Source organism: Camarhynchus parvulus, chromosome 11 (assembly GCF_901933205.1).
Source record: "Camarhynchus parvulus chromosome 11, STF_HiC, whole genome shotgun sequence".
Taxonomy (NCBI): domain Eukaryota; kingdom Metazoa; phylum Chordata; class Aves; order Passeriformes; family Thraupidae; genus Camarhynchus; species Camarhynchus parvulus.
The window spans coordinates 1916274-1939162 of NC_044581.1; the positions used below are offsets into that span (position 1 = coordinate 1916274).

Below are 22889 nucleotides of genomic sequence, written 5' to 3' on the forward strand. Positions count from 1 at the left end.
ACCTGGAGAAAGATGGCAGCAGCTCAGACAATTTCTACTCATTAATAGAAAAAAATGTAATACAAAGACATCTTAATGTTGCCTTCTATTTAAAACCAGAGCTGCCTCAGCAGCACTGGGCTGTAGGTGCATCAATCTCCTTATCATTTATGAATGGATCTTTTTAAAAGCTTTTGTAAATGCTCAGTTTTTAAACTGCTTTTGTCATTTCCACTGAGTTCTTGGATTTCTCTGATCCACTGAGAAGAATCACCAGTTGATCCAGCTTTCCCAATAACCCCAAAAATCAGATTATTTTAGGGAACTGCCAGGGTTTAACTGTTCAACCCCAGCTGCTCTGGAGCTCTCTAGCAGCCTCACAGCCACTGAGTTCTCCATGGTTTCCTCCACTCAATCAGATTTTCCTCCTGGATGTGTAATTCCCTTTTGAACCACCCTGCATCCATCAGAGGGAATGTGGGGTATTCCCTTCCCAGTGATCCAGTTCAAGTTCTCAGAGAGATTTATTTGAAGTTCTCACAGAGATTTACTTTGTTCAAGTATTGCCATGGAAGCTTTGTTAGAGAATAGTGAATTACCCAGTGATGCAGTTAAGCTGTGGCCATATTTACATCAAATCACACCTATTTTTACTGACATAAAATAAATTCCAATTATAGCACTGGTCACTTCAAATATTTGAAAACAGGGTTAATGTAGATAAAAAAATAACTTCACTGTGCTACAAAAAGAAGTTTTACAGGGTTTTACATTTATTTTGCTGTTTCTTGAGTCCTGCATTTATGTGTAGTGTTTTAGCATCTCCTTAAGGCAGGCAGGAGCTCAGCTGCAGGGCAGATTGTTGGAATTAACCTGGAAATGAACTCACTGAGGTTTGTTTGTTTGTTTGTTTCCAGTTCTAATTTTCCTGCTACAATGACTTTATTGACCTTGTGAATGTAAACTTTAGGAAAATAATTGTGTTTAAATCAAGAGATGGGATAGAATTCCTGTGCCTTATTCTCTCAGTTCTGTGTGGAAAAATGATTTGATTGTTGGGTTAGAGCTGATTTTGCACAATTAAGTTAAAAAGCAATTTTTGGACTCTTTTGGGTGGCACAATACAAAAGGGTCAAAGCACATATTTGTATTTTCCTTGCATAAGAGTCACTTTAATTAGTAAATACTGCCCTGGGAGGCATTCCTGGGGCAGCAAGTCCCAAGAATTAAAGACTGTCACAGGAATAATTCTGGGACAGCTCCCTGCAAAGGGAGGAGGAGGTTTGGAGGTCCGTGCTGGTCTGATTCCAGCTGCCTTTCAGGATTCCTCTGAACTGCTGCTCTCACCTTGTCCTGGGTGACTTCACAGTGGGGACAACTTCCTCTGGTGTTGGAGTGTTTGATCCCCATTCCTGCATTCCAGAACTTTCACTCTTCAGGTGTTCCTGCCCACTTTTGTGCTGCCTTTTCTGTCAGGGATGACAGGAGGGTCTCCCCTGGCTTTGGAAGCTCCAGCATTGGAGTTTGCTTTGATCTCCACAGGGTTTTAGAGGACTGGAATTCTGCTTTGGATGAAGGGTCCCCTCATGCCTTAATTTGGGATGTTTTAACTTGTATTTCCTGGCACATCTTGCCTTTTATTTTTGTTTTGTGCATCTCGTTTTTGTGGCCTTTATGACATTGTGTATTTAATGTGTGTTACCTGCCTGGCCATAACTGAAATCACTGTCTGCAGACAACACCTGGACCAGGGAATGCTTTGTTTTCCTGGGATCCAGGCCCTTCCCCAGAGTTTTTCCCTGATGTATAGAACCCTTCAGCTGCTGCATTTTACACTGTTACATTAGTGTGCAACTACAATAAAGGAACAGAGAAACCCATGCCTGTATCTCATTGTGTAATTAAGCTTTACAAGTTAAAAAAAATCAGATTTCCTGTCAAAAAAAGATTAGAATTCCTCTTTGGGAATGCCCCAGTTCATTAGGAGCAGAGTCTGATCAGCTGTCAGATGTTCTGTGATACTTCCAAGCTCTGAAAGGCTCTGCTGAGCTGTGTTAGAATGAAAGCACAAAGAGCTCTCTGTGCTGCTGGAGGGTGTCCCATGATTGATCACACCCAGCCAGATGCCACAGGCCATCTCCAGCAGCATTCCAGCCTTCCAGGACCTTTCCTGAGCTCCTTCACTGGACACTGCCCATTCAGCTGGACCTGTCAGCTGAGCTCTTTCCTCTGTCCTGTCATAAAACTGAGCCTGGAGCTGGGTGGTGTGACTCAGCTGGTGCTTGTGCCTACAGAAATGCTATAAAATAACCCTAAAAAACCCTTTAAGTCAATTAAATTACTGATACCAATTAGAAGTTGATCTAAGAGAGTGGGTTTAGATGGGATATTGGGAAAGAATCATTCCTGTGAGGGTGGGAGGCCTCACTCAGGGTGCTCAGAGCAGCTGGGGCTGCTCCTGGATCCCTGGAAGTGTCCAAGGCCAGGCTGGACAGGGCTTGGAGCACCCTGGGACAGTGGAAAGTGTCCGGGTTGGAACTGGGTGAGCTTTAATGTCCCTTCATCCCAAACCATCCCATGATTCCATGAACTTTGGGTGAAATAACTGTTAATTTGTGTCTCACAGCTGAGCCACACCTGGAGTCCAGCTCTCACCCTGACAGGTTTTGTTTAGCTGGATTAATCCAAAGAAGTTTCTTTGGAGATTCCATTCCTGGATAAGGAATCCCCCTAAAATAATTGTAGGTAATGTTTCTAGAAGGTTCCCTGAGTGTGCTGGTGGGTGGAGAGAGTGGCCTGGGTTTTCTTCTGGAGAAAGCATGGCCTGGGTTAGGAGTGAGGTCATCTCAGGTCTTGTGACCATTTAATGGTTCTAGAAGCTGCCACCTCTTCCATTTACCCAGGTAAAGCAGCTCTGAGCTCTTTATCAGCACAGCTGAGGTGTTTGCTGAAGAAATGGGGGATTGATGCCAGCAGGATCAAGGCAGCTTTTCCAAATAACGGCTTCAAAACATCCCCATCCCTCCTCACAAATGGTCCATTTGCTCCTGCTCCTGCTCATTGTTTGTGCTTCTGACAAATCATTCCTTCCCTCCTCCTTTTTGATGTGCCAAGCTGTGAGTGTTAGCACATGGAGAGCTGATTGGATAATCAAATAGTCTTCAAAGATCCTGCGGAAGAACTCGGGGCCCTGAGGAGAGGTAATGCTCAGGGCCGGGCTGATAACAACACCCGCCATTGGCAGCTGCTTTGAAGATATCGGCTCTGGGAACACACCCCAGTGCCGGGCTGGTGTTTTCTCAGGAGTACAAATGGAAAAACAGTTGCAGAATGAACTCCCATGCAATAATTTGCAATAATTTGTAAGAGAGTTAAGCACGAGGTGTGCTTGGAACAGGGCAGTTCAGTGGCTGCTGTCCCATGGCCTCTGGAACCTGGCATTTCAGTCCTCAGCTCTGAGGCCAGGAAGAAATTCCCCTTTGGAAGAATTAGGTCAGGATAACTGTGTCCCATTCTTGTGGGAGCTCATGGAAATGTCTCTGTGGGTTCATATCAGGTGTAAAATGCCCATGGTGGGATTCTTGGGGCCAGCAAAAGACTTGATCCCTGTGGGTCCCTTCCAGCTCAGGAGATCCTGGTTCTAGGTCATTATTGGCCTTGAGGAGCTTGGCCTGGAGCACTGGAGGAGTAAATCCCTCGATAAATTATATTCCCCTAAATACATAACTGAGTTTGAGTATTTATCTGAAAACACCTGAAGCAAATACCTGATTTCAATCCCAGTCCTGTCTGCTGCATCCTGATGTACCAAGGCTGACACAGGGATAATCCCATTTGTTGTAAGTATCTGGTTCTTTTCATGATTTCATGGTCCTGGGATAAATCATGAAATGCAGCAACAAAAATGGCCTCTAATGGTAAACTAGTAAAGTAAAAAAAGGCTTTGGGGGTTACAGAAAACCTGTGATAAATGTTTTGTTGTTTATTTTTAATTAATTGTCAGAGTCTTTTCCGTCTCCTCAGGATCCCATTTCTCCTTGAAAACTGGAGGAAAGTGCTTTGTGCCAAGGTAATTTCTGTTTTTGCTCCCTTCTAGAATTTAGATGTTTCCCTAAAGTCAGCAGCAGATTTTTGAGCCCCTTAGCAGCCACTAGATGTCAGGTTTGGATTAGTGCTCCGAGGATTGGGCTGGTTGGGATTCTGGAATGGCTGGAAGTGGTCGTGATGGAAGTGAAATGTAACTGAAATGTGCCCTTTCCCCCCAGAATGTCCATCTCACGCTTCCCTGGAGTTCTCTTGGAGAAAACCTTCCAGCCCACCTCCTGCCTGTCTGAACCGTGCACAGAGGGGGCTCCAGGAGGATGAACCAGCCTTGGGTTTGGAGCTCAGGCACCACTCCTCGTGTGACAGCACTGCCTGGGAAGCAGCTCCTCACAGGTACCACCCTCAGAGGGAATGTTTGCAATCAGAGCTTCCAGGCTGGAGCCTCTGAGCTCCTCTCCTCCCAGCACGGCAAGAGGGAATCTGAATTTGCTGAGGGATTGGCTCTTTGGGCATTACTGTAGAACCCAAGTGATTCTCCTTGGATGCAGAACCTCTCCTTCAGTGAGGCACACACTGCCTTTTTTGCCTGCACGATGAGTGAATTATTTTATATTTTCGTTTCGCAAACAAGCATTTTGGTGACTTTGCCATCTGTCAGGTTTGAGATTGGTGACTCATTGATGTTTCAGAGAAGCCTTTTTGGCGATTTTGGTGTCTGCCAGGAGGGGCTGATTCCCGCAGCTCCTCTGCAGAGGTGCAGGTGATGCAGCACCGGGGCCTTGCCCTGTGCTTGTGAACTGGGATGGAAAAGCACGGCAGGCTGGGGCTGGGGGAGGCAGGATACACATACATACACACCTGTATATCATACATACATGGCTGTAGATCCTGTATATCATACATATGTGTGTGTATATCCTGTATGTCATATCATACATATGTGTATTTATATCCTGTATACCATACATACATATCTGCATATCCTGTGTATCATGCATACATGTATATCCTGTATATTATACATACATGTGTGTATATCCTGTATATCATACATACATGTGTGTATATCCTGTATATCATACATACGTGTGTGTATATCCTCTATATCATACATACATGTGTGTATATCCTGTATATCATACATACGTGTGTGTATATCCTGTATATCATACATACATGTGTGTATATCCTCTATATCATACATACATGTGTGTATATCCTCTATATCATACATACATGTGTGTATATCCCGTATATCATACATACGTGTGTGTATACATGTTTACATTCACAGGGACGCGCTCTCCTCTGCAGGAACTCCCTTACAGAGCACACCGGACACCCAGCGCCCATGCCGGGCGGAGAAGCGCCGCTAACACCCCTCCCCTGCGGGCACCGAGTGCCACCGGGGCCGAACCGCGGGCTGGCCCTTGCCTCCCTCTGTCCCCTTCTGGGGCTCGGAGGGGCCCGGGCTGAGAGAGATGCGGGCCCGAGCGGGCACCCCGGGGGCGCTGCAGCATCCCCTGGCGCTGCTGCCCTCCTCCTGCCGCTCTCCTCCTCCTCCTCCTCCTCCTCCCCCCGGAAAGCAGCCCGGCCCACCGCCGCCGGAACAAAAGGGGCGGCCGAAGGTGGCGGCGTGGCCGCGCCCGCTGCTCCCGTCGCTCCGCCACCATGTCCGCCAGCGGCGGCAGCTCCCCCGGCAATGCCGTGAAGAAGCGGAGCCCGGCCGGCTCGGCCGCCTCGCTGCCGCAGGAGGAGGAGAAGCAGGCGATGGAGAAGATGCTGGAAGGGGCGCAGGAGAACGGCTGTGCCCGCTCGCCATCGCCCTGCGGCTCGGCGGAGGGGGTGACCCTGAAGCGGAACATCACCCTGCTCAACGGCGTGGCCATCATCGTGGGCACCATCATCGGCTCCGGCATCTTCGTCACCCCCACGGGCGTGCTGCGGGAGGCCGGCTCGCCGGGGCTCTCGCTCGTGGTCTGGGCCGTGTGCGGCGCCTTCTCCATCGTGGGCGCGCTGTGCTACGCCGAGCTCGGCACCACCATCACCAAGTCCGGGGGGGACTACGCCTACATGCTGGAGGTGTACGGCTCCCTGCCCGCCTTCCTCAAGCTCTGGATAGAGCTGCTCATCATCCGGCCTTCCTCGCAGTACATCGTGGCTCTGGTGTTCGCCACCTACCTGCTCAAGCCCATCTTCCCTACCTGCCCCGTGCCCGACGAGGCTGCCAAGCTGGTGGCCTGTCTGTGTGTCCGTAAGTAGCAGCGAGTGGCGTTCAGGTGACAGGCAGGAGGGGTAGATGGGGTTTAGGGAAGGAATTCCTCCCTGGGAAGGTGGGGAGGCCCTGGCACATGGTGCTCAGGGAAGCTCTGGCTGCCCCCGGATCCCTGAAGTGTCCAGGCTGGAGCATCCTGGTCTAGTGGAAGGTGTCCCTGCCCATGGGACGGGATGACCTTTAAATTCCCTTCCCATCCAAACCATTCCGTGGTTCAGTGACCCTCTGCAGGTCCCCGCTGTCCTACTCCACGTGGTTCCTCACTCCCCATCACCTTCCCCTGAAGATCTGCACCATCCCTCCTGTGCTACACTGGCTGCATCCTGGGGGGTTTTTTTGGCTACTTTGAATAGCCACAGCAGAAAATGTGTCTCCACCCGTAATAAATTGAGCAGAAAATTCCCCAAATGGCAGCTGTGGGCTAGTGAGGCTCTCTGATTCCCAAGCAGCGTGTCATAAATGCAGCGTGCGTTTTTCCTGGGAGCTGGAATGGGATTTCTTGTGCTTTCCCACAGGATCATGCAGGGTAAAGCCCCCTTGTCCCCAGGCTCTGCAGGGCCCTGTGGACGTTGGTGTGCGGCTTTGGGTGAGGATAACAATTATCTGTCACCAGCAACTGGTGCTGAACACGCCCCTGAGCTGCTTTCAGCACCAGATGTGAGAGGAGATGTTTCCCGCCTCTGTGTGCGCTGATGTCGTGCTGAAAACCTGCTTTTGTGGGGTTTCTTTTTGCCAGCAAATATTCTATCTCTTTCTGTCTCTCTGTCTGTCTCTGGGGCGGTGCCTGGCAGAGAAGTGGTGGGGTAAATTCACGGTGGGGTGAATTCAGGGCCAGGGATGCCAGCCTGGGCACACAGAGCCCTGCCAGGGCTCTCAGATCTCTCCTGATGCACTTTTTATCACCTCTGCTCTTTTGGGGTCTGCAGTTTTGCCATTTAAATACTATTTTCTGTTTCTCTGATGACTGCAAAGTCACCCCATCCAAATTCCCAATCCTTTAAATACAGGACCATGCCCCCTTCCCTCCTCATTTCCCATTCAGTCTGTTCTGCTCCACTGGAATTTAATGCCTTTATAAAAATATTTGTTGGGAAAAGATACACCTTTTGTGAAGGCTTTATAAATCATTTATCCACTGTACAAAATCACAGCCAGCTATCTCTGTATTTTTGCATTTTGAGTGATGAGGAGGAAGCTGCTCGTTGGTGCTGCCCTTTGCTAGGATTGTGTGAGATTCCTTCCCCCTCCGAGGATCTCAGGCATCCCAAAGCTGCAGCACATGGTCGTTATGGGAAGATAGATTGTCTGGAAATGTCTCAGAGCCAGCCTGACCCGGGCTGTTGGAGGTAAATGATATGGTTGATTATAGGATTGATAACAGGCAGGCCACTGGCTTGTGATTTCTTCAGGTAAGATTGAAACTTCTCAGTCCCCAGCTGAATTTTTAGGAATATAAAGGTACCTGGGCAGGCATGTGGGTTTCCATCCAAATCTTTTACAGTGTGGAGAATGTTTATTAGGGAAATTTAGTAATTAAACTAAGAGAGCTGTAAGGTGGTCAGGGAATAGTCCTGCTGATGGGTGTGCTGCCTTTTGGAAATCTGATTTTCGAGCTTTGCTGCTGGTCTGCACTGTGGTTTTCTCAGGAGAGGGGTAGGGATTCATGTGCTCTTTCTGCTCCTTGCTGAAAAACCAAGGAATTAGGATGTAATTTAAGGTTTTCTTGCTGCCTTATGGCAAAGTTTTGCCGTGCAAGCGCAGATGGAGCTGGCAAAGCCTTTGAGGACGTGTTTCTAACCAAAAGTGACTTTTCATCTTCAGGATCATTCCCAAAAGGGGTCTCTGTTCCCATTTTATTGCTCAAAGCCCAGGGCAGGGTTAAACAGACCTGTCCACGTTGGGATTTGTTCACAGCATGAAACTCCTTGGAGCCAGCTCTCATTCCTGTTTATGCTCCTCCAAGAAAAGTCTCCAACCTTCCTTTGGTAACAATTAGGATTTCCCTGGGGCAGAATTTGTTCTTGAACCTTTATCCTGAACTGCCAAGGGAAAGGTTTGGAGTTCTCCAAATCTGCATCATCCCCATGTGTTTCTCCTTTAAGCTCTGCTCCCCCTTGCACTGCTGGCTCTTGGTTTGTTTATGCTTTGGGTTAACTTTGGGGTTGTCTCCTTTGCTCCAAGAGGTTTGTTCATCCTGCAGCGCCTTCAGCAGGGCAGCTTTGGGGAACTTTTGATTTTTGGAACTTAGAATTTTGGAATCAGCTTTTCATCTCCCCGGTGCCAAAACCACACCGTGACCCAGGAACAATGAACGAAATAAATCTGCTCCAGGGGCTCAGGCAGCCACACAACACTTGTGGGGACTCACAAACAGCTTTGTTCAAACAGAAACTGCACAGAGAGAGACTTTTTTAGTCTTTTCAAAAGCTCTAGAGTAGAAAAAAAATGACCTATTTGTGCATAGGCTGTAGCACATACATGAATGAGTTACCTCAAAATGGGAGAGAGCAGCTTGGGAAGCAGCAGAGGAATTTGGGACCTGGGGCTGGAGTACAGTAGCCAAAACCCAGCCTTGCAGAACAGTCCCAGCTCTATTCCTTGCAGAGTTTGTATCTCCACACAAAATGCACTTGGCTGCACAGTTTGTAGTAAGAGGAGGAATAACTGAAGTTATTTGTTTCCACTTTGCTGCTGCTGAAGGGTTGAATAAATCGTGTGTTGTTCAGAATTTGCCACCATGAACTTCAGAGAGTGAATTAATGCATTAAGAGAACTTAAATCATAGGCTTGAATGAAAGGAAAAAATGGTTGGAAGAGGGAATTCTGTTCCCCTGGAAGGTGCTGAGGAAAACAAGGTGGGTGGTAAGGAGAATTTCCCTACAAATAGGTATTTTCTGCCCTGGAGGTTGTAATCTACACACAGCTGGTATGCAGGGCTTCTTTCATGGGCACAGGGAGTGCCTGTGGTGTTTGCCACAAATAAAAGCTGGGAATCCACTGCAGGGAAATCTTCCTGGAGCAGGAGGGGTCAGGCTGTTCATCCTTAGCCCAGCTCATTTCATGTTCCCCAAAAAATTTGGCTGAAGACTTTGCAGGCTGCAGGTTACTTGGGTGATTCACAAGCTTCAGCATCTCTTTTAGCTGTGAGATTGGATGGTTGATACTTTAAAACTCATAACACAAAATGCATCCATGTTTGGTAGACAAAAAGTGGAGGTTCGGGAAACAGAGTTTGTGCATGCTTGTGAAAACACGGGAATAATTTGAATTCTCTCACTTCTGAGCTAAACCAGTTTTACCTCTTCTGTAGTGGGTGGGGGGACAGTTATTAGGTGCTGAATTTGCATATCTGATGATCTACATTACAGTGTCAATATTGGACATGGCAAAGAATTAAACCTTGGATCCTGTGCTCTGTCTCAGATGTGAAGGGCTCAGGTTTTCTTTCCATCCTGCTGCCACTTGTGTGAACACTTCAAGTTAATAAATCCTAACAAAAATCAGTAAAAATCACCAGTACACCCTGTGTGTTCCAGAGAGGGCTCAGGGGTGGAAAGTGTTAAACTGATTGATTAAAGATGCCTTGGCTATTCCTCATTTCCCACTGTTAATTTGCAGATTTCCTGCTTGCACAGAGGCACCTGCCCAGGTCTGGTGCAGTAAATTCATTCCCTGTGCATCAGGGAGACAGGAATGAAGCTGCTGCCAGCCCTGAGCTGGATCTTGGTGTTCCACAAGTGCCTGAACTGTTCATCCCACACATCCTCACACCCTGGGAGCCACACACAGCTTCTAGAATTCCCTGATTTCCTGACAAGAAAATCTTCTCCACGGTGGAAAACTGGGATTGGACTCGATAATTCATCCTTGTGGATCCTTTCCAGCTCAGGATATTCTGTTGTTTTAATTTTTTCTTTCTCCTCAGATCAGCAGTTTGACAGTTTGCTTCTGAATTTGTATCTCACTTGTTAATTAGATATGCAAATCTGGCACTAATAAACCTAGCACAGCAATATCAAAGCCAGGGAATTTAAATCTTCCTCAGAATTTATCTAAACTTCCTTCACTGTTTCTGAGCTCTGCTGTTGGGCATTCCTCCTGCCGGGCTGGAATTCCAGGGAATGCTGATGAACTCCTCATTTGTCTCTTGTGTTTTGAGCAGCCAGAGGGTGGAAGGATGAGCAGGAGGCAGGTTTGGGAGCCCTTGTCCTGTGGAAGTGCCTGACACTCGTGAGAGAAGGAATCCAAGCAAGGGTAGCTGCCAGGCTGTCCAGGAGGGAATATCCAGTGTCAGCATTCCACGCAGAAATCCCAGATCCTGTGGGGAGCAGGAATCTTTATTTGAGAGCAAGGTTTTGCTGCCAGGCTCAGCTCTTTTACAGGTGTGTGGATTTTCACCTCATCAGGAATTAACTGGTGAAAAGCAAGCACAAAACACACCCAGAGCCTGTCTGCCTGAGATGGGTTCCTTCTGCAGCGTTGCTGCTTTTAATTAATCTGCCAGAACAAGCTGGGTGTGAAGCTTTGAAGATTTCTTTTTCCTCCTCCAGAAAAGTAGATTAAGGGACTAAAGCTCCATCAGCAAATTGCCCTTGGTGGAGTGGAGTGGAAGGAAGGGGTCTGTGGAGCCCCTGCTGGATGGCAGAGGCTGCAGGGCTGAGGTTGCTTTTTTAATCTGTGTTTAATTAGAGCAGCATTAATGAAAACAGGCTCTGACACTCACAGGACTCTCCAGAAATCAATGAGAGCTTGGAGTGCTCTTGAAACACACAGGGAGCAGCCACTGCAATTCCAGCACCCCTCTCCTGGCTCTCACAACCATTACCCCATTAAATGTTATTGTGTTTGAATAATTTATGTTATCACTGAGATCATTCTGAGTCTTTCTGCTCTGGCATGAACAAACTGGGAAAGTTTTTGTAGAAAACCCCTCCAGGGTCAGCCTCTTTCAAAGCAGCATCCCTTGATTTGAGTATTCCAAGAATTCCATATTCCCAGGGTCAGATGTGGCCACAGGTCCAGTCTGAGGGATGGGGAATTCAGGTTTTCCAGCCAGGATGCAAAGCTGAATTCTGTGCACATAAGATAGCAGCAGGTGCTGCTCCCTGTTGGGAAGATGCTTCTGTGAGGTGAGCATGGAGTTATTTTGGAATGGTTAATTTGCTGGGAATGGGAGAATTACGGAGAAAGAGCTTTCCCATGTATTTTCTCCCTGTATTTTGTTTGTTTTCCTGAGGTAAAATGTCCTGTTGGTGGAATTGCTGTGTCATGTCCTTTGGAAACCTTGGCAGTAAATCACAACTTTCTTCCAAAGAGCCAAAATAGCAACTCCTGCCCCTAGATAGGAGCCACCTCTCCCAACACGGAGGAATTCTTTGGAGTTTTCCTGTGTCAGTGTCCTGCTGTTACTATGGGATAGGGGTGTTGACCTGGTCAGGGTGCCTGGGGTTGTTTGTTGGGACATCCAGGGCTCCTGGCCTCAGTGTGGGTTTGGAGATGATGCCTTTTTTAAACCCCCTGGTAGGGCAAGTTTGCCTTCTCCTTTGTTGATGCACCCATTCCCTGATTGCTGTTTTGGAAAGAGGAATGAAAAGAGAACTGGGAAGCATTGCCAGGGATGTTGATTATTATAAGTAGATTTTAGTATAGACACATTTGCTCTGGGGCCAGGAGCTTTCCAACAGCCTCATGTGCCCCCAGGCCTTTCCATTTCCAGGACTGACTGCTCTGGGTGTTAAGTTTCTCCAGGGATTTGTCCTTGCAGAAATATCTGCAAAGTTTTTCCCTCTGCTTTTTCCCTTCCCCACCTTGCAGGGCACAAAAGTCTTCAGTCAATACCTGCCAAGTTGAAATATCCTGAATCATTTTCTGCCTGTGACCTTGCCTGTCCCATGTTGGCGTGTGCAGTTGGAAACAGTTACCACAGATTTTTGGGAGACACTGTAACATCCCAGCCGCTGGAATATAAAATTGGTGGGGTGGTTTTGCCTTGGTGAATTGATTTTCCCTTGGGTTTAATCCACTCTGCTCAGTATAACTTAATTTTTGCTTTGTCCTGTGTGGATTAACTGTCACCTGCACTTCGTGAGGAGGGAAAGGAGCAGCCTTTGCTGTGGGATGGGGAAAGGAATGTTCTGGGAGTAATTGTGAGGGAAAATCAACATCACCCAGTGGCAGATGGTAAATGGGAGCATCATCTTACAGTGGCAAGGGCCAGGCACTTTGGAAATGTGGGTTACAGACAGAGTCATGCATGACAGAACAGTTCACAGGCCTTGTTTTGCTGGCAGGGAAGCTGATGGAGGAGATTTCTCTTCATTTTCCCTTCAATTTCCCTTTATTTTCCACAACTTCCCAACCTGCTGTGTGTTATCACTGGGTCCTGTGATACCACAAACAGGAATGGGAATTAAGAGCAAGTTAATGAGTTTAGTCCCTTAAAGGCAGCTACTTCCACACATTTATCCATGTTCCGGAGGTGTACATGGAATCACACTGCCAGCACCACAGGTGGGGCCCAGGAGGTGAAATCAGGGACAAAAGGGACATTGTGCAAGTGTGTGTGACCCCACAGGCAGCTGTGCCAGTACCTTGGGAATTCATTCCTGTGCTCATTCCAGAGATTTCACCTGCAAAGCTGCTGAGGAGGATCTTGGGCTGAGCAAGCTCCTGTCACCCCCAGGCAGTTCCATGTGGGAACTGGATCTTTGTCCCTGTCCCTTGTCCTGGGAGAGCTGCAGCTGTGCCTGTTGGACAGGAGTGATGCCAAGGCTCTTGCATCAGAAGTGGCAGCCCAGGTTCAGCTCTGTCTGCTCCATTCCCACTGTTTGCTCTGGGCACAGCCTCTCTCCCCATCCTGCCTTTCCCTGGACACACAGGAGCTGTTGTTCCATGGATGTGTTCTGGGAGGGACTGATCCATTTATCTGTCTGCAGTTTTTCCTGTTGTCCTCTAGGAGTTGTGTCTGGGAGAGAGCTTGGGAGGCAACTTCAGAGGCATACAGCCATAAAATGGGAACTGTGGGTAAAGTCCTGGGTCTGGTGTCACATTAATCAGTTTGTCCTTGTTCCTATCAGGAGTGGGGAATTGCCTCGCTGTGCAGGTGAGTGCCAGTGGAGCAGGTTCAGTGAGATGCCTGAAGCCAGCAGGGATTGCAGGACAGAAGAAATACTGAAGCCAGACCTGCTGGTGTTTGAGTTGCCTTGGAATGAGGCTGGAGTAGTCCCTGGGGGGTGAAGGGATGAACAACACCTGGAGAGCAAAAATCAGGGTCTCTCCTGCCAGAGTCGTGAGTAATTAATCACCTGAGCTACATTAGGTGTAGGGGAAACTTCTGTTATTGTGAGGGTGGGGAGACCCTGGCACAGGTGCCCAGAGCAGCTGTGGCTGCCCTTGGATCCTGGCAGTGCCCAAGGCCAGGCTGGAATGGACTTGGAGCAACCTGGGATGGTGGAAATTGTCCCTGCCCATGGGATTGGAACAAGAGGATCTTTAATGTTCCTTCCAACCCAAACCAGTCTGGGGTTCTCTGAAAAGTCACCCCCTGTCCATCTGCCATCCTTCAGCTTTCTAACACTTATTATCCCAATTATGTAAAGCTTTGGAGAGGGGCTGCTGGCTCAGCTGGGCCGTGGCACGTCAGGTCACGCTGAAATCCTCGTTCCTCGAATGATTCCCCAGCACAGCCCTGATGGGTCACTCCAAAGCTCTGCCTGGCTGCTGGCTGACAGGGGCTGGAGCCTTAGGAAAACACTGCAGGAATTAGGGCAGCACAGCCTGCTCTCTGTATCAGTGCCCTGGTTTGTGGTGGAGCTGTGCAGCTTTGCTGTGTTTTTCCTGGAGTGATTCAGCTGAGGTGAGGGAGCGCTGCCAGGAGGATCCCACAGCCCCTGCCTGCCAGGACAGCATCTGAGATCAAAGCAATCAGATTTGCTGCCCTAAGAAGTCCCAGCCTCCTGAGAAGCTCAGCAGCCACTGGAATTTGTCCTGGAGTTTTATGGAAAAACTTTCATCCTGTTTGTTGTCTGTAGGATTCTTCCTGATGGGCGAGACTGGAGGATTCAGTGGTGTAACTCTACTGTGCTCCTTTAGGAAAGACAAATATTATTGTAAAGGGGGAAAAGCAAAGTTGAGGAAATGTGACTGGCAGGGCTGATGACCACGGCAGAAACTTGCAGCCCTGTTTATTCTCTGATCCCAAAGTGTAGGAAACTTTTGCCTTTCATTTTCACCACCACCCTCCAGGGGACTCTGTACAGGGCCAGAGCAGGGAAAATAGCCCCTAAAAATCAGTGTTGAAGTGGGGGTGAAGCATTTATTGTCACAGTCACAGAATGCCTAAATGGGGCAGGGAATGTCACTGTCACACCTCTCAGGGCTCTCCTCACCATGGCAGCAGCAGTGTGGTCCTAGATGGGTGAGCTCATCCTCTAAATATCCCTCTGTAAACAAGGGCAGATTTATTTTTAGCATAATCGCTGGTCAAAGGGAATCCTGCTCCAGAGCCTGCTGCCCTGAGGACTCACTGAAGGTGCTTTCACTGGCTGAGTTGGGAGTTTTGCTGGGAGACATCCCCTGTGTTTCCTTGTCCCCTGTAGCACTCTGAGGTCGCTTGGTTAAGCTGTGTTTCCTCCTTGCTGCTGTCTGACCGTGTCCCTTTGCCCTGTCCCCAGAGGCAGACGTGTCCCAGTGTCACTCTGTGGGGACAGAGCTGTGACCCCACAGGACAGGGCTGCTCCAGGGGCTGGGAACTGTCCAGACCTGTCCCTGTCCTGTATCTCCTGGAGGGGCCTGGCACAGGGACAGTGGTGTGGCACATCTGTCACCACAGTCACTCACCCCTGCTCCTGGCCAGAGCCCAGCAAGGCTCTGCTTCCCCAGAAACAGCTCAGGGTCATTTCAGCCTCAGCCACGCTCCCAAAGGAGCTCCAAGGGCACGGCACAAAATCCATCTCCAGTCCCTGTGGGCTGCTGGCTGTCACCCCTGTGGGATGCTGGCTGTCACCCCTGTGGGATGGCTTGGATCCTGTGCTTTCCTTCCCGACACACGCAGCTCTCACTTCTCCACACTTGAGCTGCTCCTGTGTTGGAATGGCAGCAGATCCTGGAGATGGGAGGGTGGGGGAAGGAGGCAATGATCCTGGAAGCCATTGGATCCTGTGACACAGGCTGCCCCTGGATCCTGGGACCCTGGCACAGGCTGCCCCTGGATCCTGGGATGCTGGCACAGGCTGCCCCTGGGTCCTGGGATGCTGGCACAGGCTGCCCCTGGGTCCTGGGACACTGGCACAGGCTGCCCCTGGGTCCCTGGCAGTGCCCAAGGCCAGCTTGAATAGAGCTTGGAGCACCCTGGGATGGTGGCAGGTGTCCCTGCCCTTGGCAGGGGTGGGATTGGATCTGTGAGATCCTTCCAAGCCCACCCACTCTGGGATCAGCTCTGGGCTCTAAAGTGGGCTCCAGCTCCAGCTCACACCCTCAGGAGAGGGACTGGGATGTTTTGGGGAGCAGCTGCTTGGCTCTGATCAAGAGCTGCTGTGAAGAGGAGCTGCAGGCTCTGGGAAGGAGCTTTTGCACGAGGGCAGAGGGAGCTGGGAAAGGATCCTGCAGGGAAAAGCCTCCAGCTCCAGGAGGAGGTTTGGGATCTGCTCCTCCCTGAGCTGCTGGTGAGAGCTCAGGCTGGGGCTGGCCAGGGGACAGTGAGGGGTCACTGGGCTGGAGGGAGGGCATCCAGCACGTGGGCACTGCCACCCTCAGTGTGACATTTGCTGTGTCCATAGCAAGCAGCAGGCTCTGGGGAGGGAGCAGGGCACCAAAATAGTCAGTGATTTGTGAGGGCAGCAGAGCTTTGCCATTATTTGCTCTGCAGCAGGTGAAGCTCAGCCTGGAGCAGAGGCTTTGATCAAGGCCTGGTTCAGGCTGTGCCCTGCCTGGCAGGAATGTCACGCTGGCAGGAGTGGGATGCAGAGGAGCTGGGGGAAATGTGGCAAAGAAGTGTTGGAAGTAAACCCAGTAGTTGCATTAACCACAGGGCAACTTGTGGGCAGCAGGAGCTTCTCAGCAAACAAATGCTAAGCCCTCAGGAGTGTTTTCCAGTGGAGCAATCCCATTTCATGTCCCAAGGACCACAGGCATTATTCAAAACACTTACTGCCAACATAAAGGTGCAATTGAGAAGTGTGAGGCTGCAGAGCTCTCAGTGAGTTTCTCTTCTGGGAAGGGGCTCTGGTTGGTTCTTTTAGCAAAAGGAAATCACTGACTGGTTTGGGTTGGAAGGACCTTGGAGAACATCTCATCCTCTCCCTGCCATGGCAGGGACACTATCCCAGGCTGCTCCAGGTCCCATCCAAGCTGGCCTTGGGCACTGCCAGGGATCCAGGGGCCACCACAGCTACTCTGGGTGCCCGGGGCCTTCCCACCCTCACAGGAAAGAATTCCTTCCATGTATCTCACCTAAAGATTCCTTGTGATTTTTGGTGCATTTGGCATGTCTCCTGGGTGCTGACCTTGTCCCTTGTGTCCCCTCAGTGCTGCTGACAGCTGTGAACTGCTACAGTGTCAAAGCTGCCACCCGTGTGCAGGACGCCTTTGCTGCGGCCAAGCTGCTGGCGCTGGCTCTCATCATCATCCTGGGCTTCGTGCAGCTGGCAAAGGGTGAGTGCTGCTCCTTTTTCTCCTTTTGGGTAAAGCAGGATGAGGGGCAAAGCCCAGGAGTCCAACCCCAGGTGTTCCAGAGCTTTACAAACCTCCCCTTTCTCTCACGCGCTTGGGGGATGTTCGCAGCTTTGCCAAAGGCCGGGGTTTTGTGTTTTATTTGTGGGATTTTATATTTTATATCACTGCCAGGCTTGATTTCATGCTCCTGAAACCACTTGAAGTCTTTCCCACAGAGACAGTGATTTCTCCCTCTGGGAGTGAAAATGTCGGTGCTGCTGCACTGGGAAATCTCTTTTGTAACATTTTGCTCACAGAGAATTGTCTGCATGTGCAAATCACTCCCAGTCATCTTAATCCTTCCACAAATTCCCCCTGCACATTTCCCTTCATCCTGTTCCAGGTGTGCAGTGGCTCAGGCCAGCTCTGGGTCACCCAGGGCCACAGAGCCCACGAGGAGCAGAGATTGGAGCTCTCAGCTGGCACTGGCACCTGGAAAAGGAGACAAAAATGGGAAGATAAAGCAGATTTTCTGGTGGTTCTGCTGGTTTGCTTCATGCACCCATAAAATCTTCTCAGAGCAGGGAGATGGTTTGTTCCAAACCCATCTGAGTTTGTTCCAAACCTGATTAACTCACAGTTAAACCAAAGTGTGGCTTTTTTGTGCAAGTTTTGTGGGAATAAATGTGTCTGGGGGAACAGTCCTGTCCTTGTTTGCTGAAAGGGGATAAAATCTCCAGGGAATCGTGTCCCTGCACAGGGGTGAGTCTGTGTGCTCGTGGGTCTCTAATTCCTGTCTCAGCTCTGGGAGCCAGTGCTGTCTTTGCAGAATTTCTTGCTTTGTCAGAGGTTTTATTTTCTTCCAGCTCAGTGCAGACACTCAACAGGGACATTGTTTGAGGCTTATCAGAAAACACACCTCCTCCCTCTGCCCAGCTCCCCAGCCTGCTCTGCTGGACCTGATTCTCTCCCAGGAGGAAAAGGATAAATCAGGATAAATCTCTTCTAGCTGGTTAACATTTTACCATGAAGATCTTTACAACTGGGCTTTGTTTGCAGATAGAATCTTAATTTGCATCTTCAGAATGTGAAGTTCTTTTGGCCTTTTTGGAGAGGCTGAGCCACTTTCTGCCCTCCTTCCTCAGGTGGAAATCCATGAGATTTCCCTTGATTTCTTTGTAACCTAGAAGGGATTTCTGCCTAGTTACAATAAAACCCCCCTTCCCCTCCTGTGTCCCAGGAGTTGTTTTCCTTCCTTTGAAGTTTCAGGTGGTTGTGGCTGTGCAGACCTTGCAGGGCAGAGAATTCCATGTGATTTATTTTCCTGCTGATCCACCTGGCAGGGAGATCAAAAGCAATTCCTGGACAGTGACACCTGTAAGCAAAGACTTTTCTCCCTGTCTGAGCAGCCAGCCCTCAAACCAGACAGGATCAGAGTGGGATTCTCAGGATCCACAGCAGATCCTGGCTCCCACTTTGTCCCAAGTGCCCATTCCTGCTTGTCCAGAATCCCACAGCTGGGATTCTGCCTGGGCTCCAGCATGGATTTTATTAATCTCCTTTGGGAATTTCCAGGCTCTCTGCTAAGTCCCTAAGAATGTGCAAGCTCCTTTCCTGTCCCTTCCTCAGCTCCCACCTGCAGTTTGCACCTTGCTCCATTTTCCTTTCAATCATTCCAGGTCACTCTGTGCTTTTAGCAGGGATAAAGCAAGAAATTGTCTTTTTTCTTCATTTTTTTAATTCAAAAAAGCACAAAAATTCCCATTTTCAGTGACAATGGGAGAGCACTGCCCTGTCCTCCAGCTTTGTCCCACATTTCCACACCCTGTGCCCATTCCAGTGGTGTTTTTTTTGGACCAAGACTCTTCCCACCAGCAGCTGGGTGACCCCATCCAAGCTGGCAGCAGTTTTGGGGTGAGATCTGCACCCAGCTGGTTTTCAGGGGTTGTGTATTCCTGGGATGTTCTGGACAATGAACTGGTTTTACTGGTTCCTGTCCCACTGCTGGTTTGTGTTCCCAGTATCCATAAACAGCCCAGAGGAGCAGCACCACATTTTTTGCTCAAATGTGGAAATTTCTGTGATTTCACAGAAAATCTCTCTGCATTAACCTCCCACCTTCAGCCTTTGCTTTTTCTCTTTTTATCCTCTCCTTGGCTCTTTTCCTGGTTTGCAGAAGAGCAGGGATCTCTCAAGGACAAAGGACTCTGTGGCAATTTTGCCCACAAAAGAACATTTCCCTGTCAGCAGCTGTTTCCCATCACTCCTTCCCTGCCCTTTCCAAAGGAGGAGCCTGAAGTTGGTTTCCTACTCGGCCTTTCAAGTGCTTGGAGGTTGACTCAGTGGAACTGAGCTGCTTGGGATGAAATTATTTTATTAATCCAAGAGTGAAGCTTTTAAAAGCCTTTTTGGGGCTGGAAATGCGTGGATTTGGGTATTGGTTTGTAAAATCTTGTGTATGGCCCCCAGATAATAGCCTGCAAACAATATAAATAAATTAATTAAATTGAAAGAAATAACTTATTTAAATAACTTACTTAAATAATAGAAATAACTTAAAACATAGAGAGGATCAGAGTTTTTTCACTCCAGTATTATGAAAACAAGATTTATTGTGGTTCTCTTATTTTCCCAGCTCTCTCAGTTTGCTTTCTGTCCAACTGGGTGTTTTTGGCAGTATTCCTCAGCTGGGGAGTGGGATACCTGGGGCTGGATCATGGAGGAGGTTTGGACAGCAGGTCTGAGGGATATTTTTGCCCTGGATGTGACACAGAGGTCTATGGTTCTGTCCTCTCCGTACCCACACTTTAAAATTTCCCTTAAAACTGACTGAGGTGTGAAATGATCAAAAAATCTGGGATTTATTAAGGACACCCTTGTGCTTTTTACAGGTGAGGAAGTTCAGGAAAGGTTTTGATGTCAAAAAACTAGAAATAAACATATCACAGACATGTTTGATATCTATATTTTTCCTGTGGATGATGCCTCAGGGTTTCTGGAATATTTCTGTGCCCTTGGGCAGCTGGAGCAGGGATGCAGCTCCAGCCCTTGCTGTGATCTCTCACCAGCAGCTCTGCTTAAAAACCTGCAATTGGGCCTTTGGGACTTGGAGAAATAGAATTTAACGCTGATTTTATTGAATTGCTTTTATTGGATTTATTGTCCCTTTTCTTTATCCTGGCTGTGAAATTCCTGGTCTGTGGTGCCTCCAGGAGCTGTTTGGTGGCAGCAGCATTTTTCTCCCTACCTCCCTCCCTTGGGCTGTCAGGGATGCAGAGCTGCATCTGCCAGAGCAGCTCAGGGTCAATTAAGGACAGAGCAGGCAGGTTTAACTCCAGAGCAGAGCTTAGGCTGGGCAGGAGGTTTGGGTTTAATTTGGGCTTTTTTTTTGTTTTGTTTTGTTTTGCTTGTTTGTTCGATTTTTTGTTTTGTTTTTGGTTGGTTTTTTTTTTTGTTTGGACTTTAATTTTGAGTGGGTTTTGTTTGTTTGCTTGTTTTGGGTTTTTGTTTTTTCGCAGAATGATGGAATAATTTGGGTGGGAAGGGACCTCAAAGCTCCTCCAGTCCCACCCCTGCCATGGGCAGGGACACCTTCCCCTGTCCCAGGGTGCTCCAAGCCTGGGAGGAAAGAAAGAGAGACTCAGTTTTCCTTCCCTCTCTTAATCATGGGATTCTTCACCAAAAAAAAAAAAAAGACAGGGAAAAAATGTGGACTGGGAGCTACCAAAATAACCCCCAGGGAGAAATATAGAGGCCAAAGGGGCGTTTTGTGGCAAAAGGGATTTGATAAGTGAAAGCAGCGCCCAGATGTCTCAACCCCACAGTGCCAGACGTTTCCTTGCACCTGGAGTACTAAAAATGGCATTTTAAGAGCCAAGCTCTGCTCACTGAAGATCTGAATCTTCCTTCTGGTACTTTCAGAACCCTACCAGCAGAGTTCTGGATTTCCAGCCACAATATTACCTTCAAAGAGCTTTTTACAAGCAGTATTGGGGTGAGGGTGGTAGAGCTGGCTGGGGTGTCCAGGGAAGCTGTGGCTGCCCCTGCATCCCTGAAGTGCCCAAGGCCAGGCTGGACAGGGCTTGGAGCAGCCTGGGACAGTGGAAGGTGTCCCTGCCATGGGATGGGAGGAACTTTGAGGTTCCTTCAACCCAAAGCAGTCCTGGATTCCGTGGTCAGCCAGGGCTCCTGGCGCAAGGCTGGAGCTGTGAGGGAAGTCTGGAGCCCCGAGCAGGGGGATGTCCTCACCCAGCCCACACCTCACTCCCACCAGGAATCCTCCAAATGGATAGGGGACATCCTGAGGGCACAGGAGGATGGCAGGGACAGCATTCCCTGCTGCTGCTGTCCCCTGGCACCCCAAATGCCACCGCCTGCCATGCTTCTCCAGCATAGAGCTCCTCAGGGAGGCTCCTTCCTCATCCTCCCTGGCAGCAGGGACAGCTGCCTCACCCTGCCCCTGTAAATCACAGCAGCCTCCTGCTGCAGATTAATCAGATTAATCAGGTGTCAAACGCTTCTTTTCCTGACTCAGTTCCCTGAATTGTCCCTGGTTTTCCTCCTCCTTTGGGGCTCTGGGTACAGACACCCCGTGCTGAGGGCTCCCTCTCCCCATGGCCGTGTTCCCTCTCCTCGCTGTTGGGGCAAGTTGAAAATATTTAATTATCCTGCAAAGCTTTGTGCAGGAGAAGATTGCTGTGCTATTAAAACCAGACTAGACATGACCGGGGAGCAAATGAACATTTTTGAAGGGAGGGCCGGGCACAGACACGCAGTGCCTCACGGGCCCTCCCTCAGCCCTCCCGCGGCAGGGCCCGGCTGACCCGGCACAATTACCGCAGTCTTGGCAGCTGGAGGAGCCGCAAATGGGCTTTGTGTCACAGCTCGTTACCTTAATTTGGTTAATTGTAGAGCAGAGTGCGGTGGAACAGCCGGTTCAAACCGGGCTCGGGCTCTCCGGGGTGCCGGGCATGGGCAGGGCAGTGCCTGGAGCCCGGGATGAGCCGGGGATGCCCCAAGGCCGTGCTTGGCAGCCTCACCTGCACATTTGTAACCTTAATTTCAGGCAGATCCAAAAGCCTGGGGCTGGAATTGTCGAGGCTTGAAGGATGGAGTGCCTGGGAGATGGTGCAGCACAGCCGCTCTCCCTGCACCCACAGCACACCCCGGCTTCACGAGGTGGGGCTGGATCAAAGGTCCAAATTAGGATCAAACCTAAATAATTCCCGGATTTTTTAGCAGGGCTTGTTGAGGGGATGAGGTTTTAAACTGGGAGGTTTAGATTAGCTACAAGGAAGAATTCTTTTATGCTGTGGATAGTGAGATAAATCCATTTGACCCTGGGGCACAGAAATGGGAAATTTAATAACTCACTGGGAGGTTTTGGGGAGCTCCAGCTCTCCAAAGGTGAGGTGGGAAGGGCAGTGAGGTGTTGGCTGCCTCAGGAGAAGGAACATTTGGCCTGAGAGGGTTTTGCCTGTGACAGACAAGGAGGAATTTGGAAGAGCTGTGGACAAGAAATGGAGTGATGCTCGTGCTGCTCCCAGGTGGGAGCATCCTCCTGGGTGGTGAAGGTGATGGTCCATGATCAGGGTGGGAACATGGAGAGCCTGGAACCTTTGAGAAGAGATATCTGAGGGGTGTTTGAAATGCTGGAGAGCCTCCTGCTCTCCCAGTCCATCCATGTGCTGTTGCAGTAGCTAATTGCAGGCACTGTGAACAAAATGTGTCTCTTATTCCCATAACAAAAGGCCTGGAAAGAACCAGACTGGTAATTATTCAGGAAGGGCAGAAAATGAGGTGGGGAAAGCTGAGCCCAAGGGATGCAGGGGATCACATTCCACCCCTCCTGCTCAGCCCTTTGATTCACCTGGGCTAAATTGGGATTCTGTGCAGAACCTGCAAGGCAGGAATTGAGGTTAAACTCAGCCTTTTATCAGTC

The 22889-nt window shown here is 49.3% G+C and overlaps 1 protein-coding gene across 1 annotated transcript in view; it reads left to right on the plus strand.

Annotated features, from left to right (window-relative positions):
* Window positions 1-5588: 5588 nt before the first annotated feature.
* The window catches only part of SLC7A5 (solute carrier family 7 member 5), a 30867-nt gene continuing 13566 nt past the window's right edge, over window positions 5589-22889 (plus strand). The window contains exons 1-2 of the mRNA XM_030955834.1: window positions 5589-6277; window positions 16823-16948. Of these exons, the coding sequence (XP_030811694.1) occupies window positions 5695-6277; window positions 16823-16948 (709 nt within the window). The 5' untranslated portion in view covers window positions 5589-5694. The remainder of the gene's footprint in view (window positions 6278-16822; window positions 16949-22889) is intronic.